At 34.9% G+C, this 3,817-nt stretch overlaps 1 protein-coding gene across 1 annotated transcript in view; it reads left to right on the top strand.

Moving 5' to 3' along the window:
• Nucleotides 1–295: 295 nt before the first annotated feature.
• The window catches only part of LOC117105216 (kremen protein 1-like), a 5,842-nt gene continuing 2,320 nt past the window's right edge, over nt 296–3,817 (top strand). Inside the window, exons 1-2 of the mRNA XM_033246291.1 lie at nt 296–413; nt 802–841. Of these exons, the coding sequence (XP_033102182.1) occupies nt 384–413; nt 802–841 (70 nt within the window). The 5' untranslated portion in view covers nt 296–383. The remainder of the gene's footprint in view (nt 414–801; nt 842–3,817) is intronic.

Genomic DNA, 3,817 nt, shown 5'->3' with positions numbered 1-3,817 from the left:
TTATGAATATATAGGCCTATATTCTATGTTTATAATATTAATTCTTCATGATACTAGTCTGAAAATGCATCAAACCATAGAGAAAATAGAAAAGTTCTATTTTCTCTATGATCAAACTAACCTGGAATTTATGGTATGAGTTTAATCAAGGCGTTATGAAACTTTAATACTGACTTGTTTGCATTATTTTTATTAAGCACTTGCCTTCCATCCATCCACACGCAGTCGCTTGCAGACGCCACATGTTTACACTGACTGACTATATAATGACGACACCTTTATAATCTGGTAGGTAATTTGATAAGAGGCGAATTTTAGAAGGCGCAACATTAGACTAGATAACTGATTATTGGCATTGTTGATTTGTCTGCAGTTGTCGGCAGATGTGGGCCAATAAAATGTATTTCTTAATGGTAAGCTATAGTTATATGATTTTATACTTTTGGTATCAATTTTATTTTTATCTATTTGAACCATATTGATCAATCGGTGAAAGATTGTCTTTTTTCTTCAAAGCTGTTGCAAACCTTTTTGGGTTGCTTCACAGTGCTTTGTTGCCCATATGCCTGTGCCTGACTACATCATACTAAGAGCTGATAGGCCTACTGCTTCCGAAAACATTTCATACTATTACTGATTGCTAAATTTGTTATGCACATCATTGTGATTATACTAAATGAATGAATTGTAGAGCACCCTTCTAGTTCCATCTACAGTATACTAATTTAATATTTTTATTTTTTTTTGTCGATCAATAAGACAAAAATCAATAAATATCGCTCGAATTTATTATTTTAACAGGAAATGTGGTTTCTGCTAGCCCTTGTTGGACATTCTGCAGGTAAGAAAATATATTAAACATACTTAGTAGAATATCGCCTTAGTCTTCTGAAGGATTCGAAAGAATTTTTTTTAATAGATTTCTTCTTATTACTCGACCAATATGACAATTTGCTCTGAACCTTTCCTATTGAAAATTTCAGGCGCCTAATTTCTAAGGTTAAGCACCCCTAATTTATTTGTTTAAAAAAGGTCTCCAGCGAAAAGCTCTTCAGATGGTTCGATCCCCTTTTAATAGCTCTATCATGTATTATAATATTTTGCATTTTATGCTACATTTACATTATGTAATATCATTCGGTATTAAATATAATAAAAGTTTTGAATCAAAGTCACATCACCGTGATATTTGTTTTGGGATTTTGGTTATTTAATTAGTGAATTTACTACATCTTCCTTTGAATCTACACATATTAAAGGTATATAGTGACAGGATTCACGCTTTGTTATAAATAAAATGCATAACTCGATCTGGGTTCAGTCTCATACAACTGATTAACTCACAGACCAAGTTAAATCTAACATCTCCCGTGGTCTCTACACAGGCATGGTTCTTATCGATTTCCAGAAGGCATTTGACACTGTCGATCACAATATTCTGTGCCGCCTAGGGCCCCGGTGGGGGGTCCAGGGGGCGACTCCCCCTGGAAGCGAAGGGTATTTGATGAATTATGGCGAATTTTTATTAATTAGGCATCGAGTTACTATACTATGACTTCATGTAGGCTATGCTTTCTAATGTTGAAATCAGCTCCCAAAACCAAAAAATTTTGAATAAAGCAAGAAACAAAGAGTATGCAATGTAGGCCCTAACCATCTAATTTATTTTCAAATCCTCATTCTTGAAAGTGAAATTCTAGGCGAATTTATTCGCGCGAATCAAAGCGTCGGTTCGCTTCCTAAGCTCTGATTGGTTGTGCATTTTTTCGCTTCGCAAAAACTCCAATAAGAATGTGAATGCGCATGCGCATGAACCGACGCTTTCGATTCGCGCGAATAAATTCGCCTAGTGGAAAACAGGCTTAACAGGACCCCGTCTGTCAGCATTGAAAACAAACTCTCTGAACTTAGACATGTTTCTTAGCGTTTCTTGGTGTCCCAGAGGGTAATATTTTATGTCCGACCTTATTTTTAGTCCATAATATTGATATGTCAGCCTGGATTGATAATGATTGTACGCTTTTACTTTATGCTGACGAAAAAAACTATAAGTTTGGGCTACCCCAAACCTTAAATAATTTCTAAAAAGCTAGTTAAAAGTTCTCGAATCGTGCAATAAATGGTTAATTGTTAATAAGCTTTTATTACATGCTAACAAGCCCGAACTCTAGTGTTGCCAATAGTGTTATTCAAAAAGCTAGTGGTAGACTGCGTTTTCTTTGCAGAAACAAATCGTGCTTAACTGTATCATGTAGGAAACACTTTATGTTCCACATTAATACAGCTCCTGTTTGACTATGGTGCATCTTCCTGGTATAGCAATTTAAATAAATCTCTTAAACATAAATTGCAAGTTACTCAAAATAAGATGGCACGTTTCGTTCTGGGCGTAAATAATAGGTTTCACATTGGTTTGAAGGAGCTTTCCAGTCTTGGACATCTTAAAGAAATGATGAAGTATATCAGGCTCTGTCATGTTTTAAAAAATTTCCGAAAAACCCACGCCCTCCATATGTACTCCAACTTCACCAGAGTACAAAATCTTAACGACCACTTGACCCGGAATAGCATATATAACTTTGCTGTACCCAAGACAACTGGCACCGAGTCTAGGTCCTTCTCTTCATCTTGGGTATCAGGGACTGGAACGCTCTTTCAAATGGTCTTAAATCGGCCAAAAATGAATGTTTATTTAAAATGAGACTTAAAAATGTTCTCAATGCTAGTTTTCCTGTTTAGACGTTAACTTTTTCCTACTTAATTTTTTCTGTTTTTTCCCTACATTTTAACTAACAGTTTTTAATATTCACCCCTCAGTTTCTTGTAAGCACCCCATCGGAAATAAATAAACGTCCTTGCATCCATTCGTATATCTTTAGGCAATTACTGTAATTAATTAGTTTTTTGACAAACAATGACCTTTCAGAGGTCAAATTGCTGTCAAGAATATGAATTGGCAGCTTCGCAGCAAATATATCTGTTTGTAAAACAGCACATAGGACTTTTTCTTATTTGCTGATGTTTAAAATTACAAAAAACTCATTTAAAAAGTCTAGCGTAAAATAAAACAAGGAAAGCAAAAATGAAATCATACCTATGAAGTTTCAAAACACATGAACATGAAAACTAAGTCGACATCAGGTAAACTCGAACTATGACTGCTACTAATATTCAGAGTATGTAGAATGATGTCATATTTTTATATATTTCTAAGAAAATCAAGTAAAAAAGAACAGGAAACTCACTCGACTATAGCTGCAATGATAATAACGATGGTGATATAGAGACCCAAAACCATTGCGCTATTTTGATAAGATCAAAGTCTGGAACGTTAGCATTTTAAATGACCCTCAAATTCACACCCGAATCTTGATCGTCACTACAATTTGATAATGTCTTCCTTGTACTGTAACTTGGTTAAACTTTTCCGAAAATTTCATTCTGATCAGTTTCTGAAATACCCATAGTTCAGTCATGGAGGAAACTAATTCCTCAATGGTTCAATAATTAACTACAAAGTTTTTTACTGCGCATACTTATTATGACTATGAGCAAAATTTATGATTCACACTATTGGGTAGACTTGCCACAAGTCTCTAATTTATTAATTTTTCGTAGTACCGTTTTAGCACATTTGGGAAAGCGCCACCAGCGTCAGTTTGTCGAGAAACTTTTTTGATGCGAATTAGACATAGAGCTATTAAACAACTAGAGTGCTAACAAGATGGCGCAGCAATGCAGAGTTATGTATGTGTACCATCCAAGATGGCCGTCGTAGTAAAGCGCCACCTTCAGGCTTAGTATACATATTATTACA

This window comes from Anneissia japonica, unplaced genomic scaffold (genome assembly GCF_011630105.1).
Source record: "Anneissia japonica isolate Jap-2015-1 unplaced genomic scaffold, ASM1163010v1 scaffold287726_len2788222_cov184, whole genome shotgun sequence".
Taxonomy (NCBI): domain Eukaryota; kingdom Metazoa; phylum Echinodermata; class Crinoidea; order Comatulida; family Comatulidae; genus Anneissia; species Anneissia japonica.
Note: the sequence above shows the minus strand (reverse complement) of the source record. Positions and strands in the feature narration are given on the sequence as shown.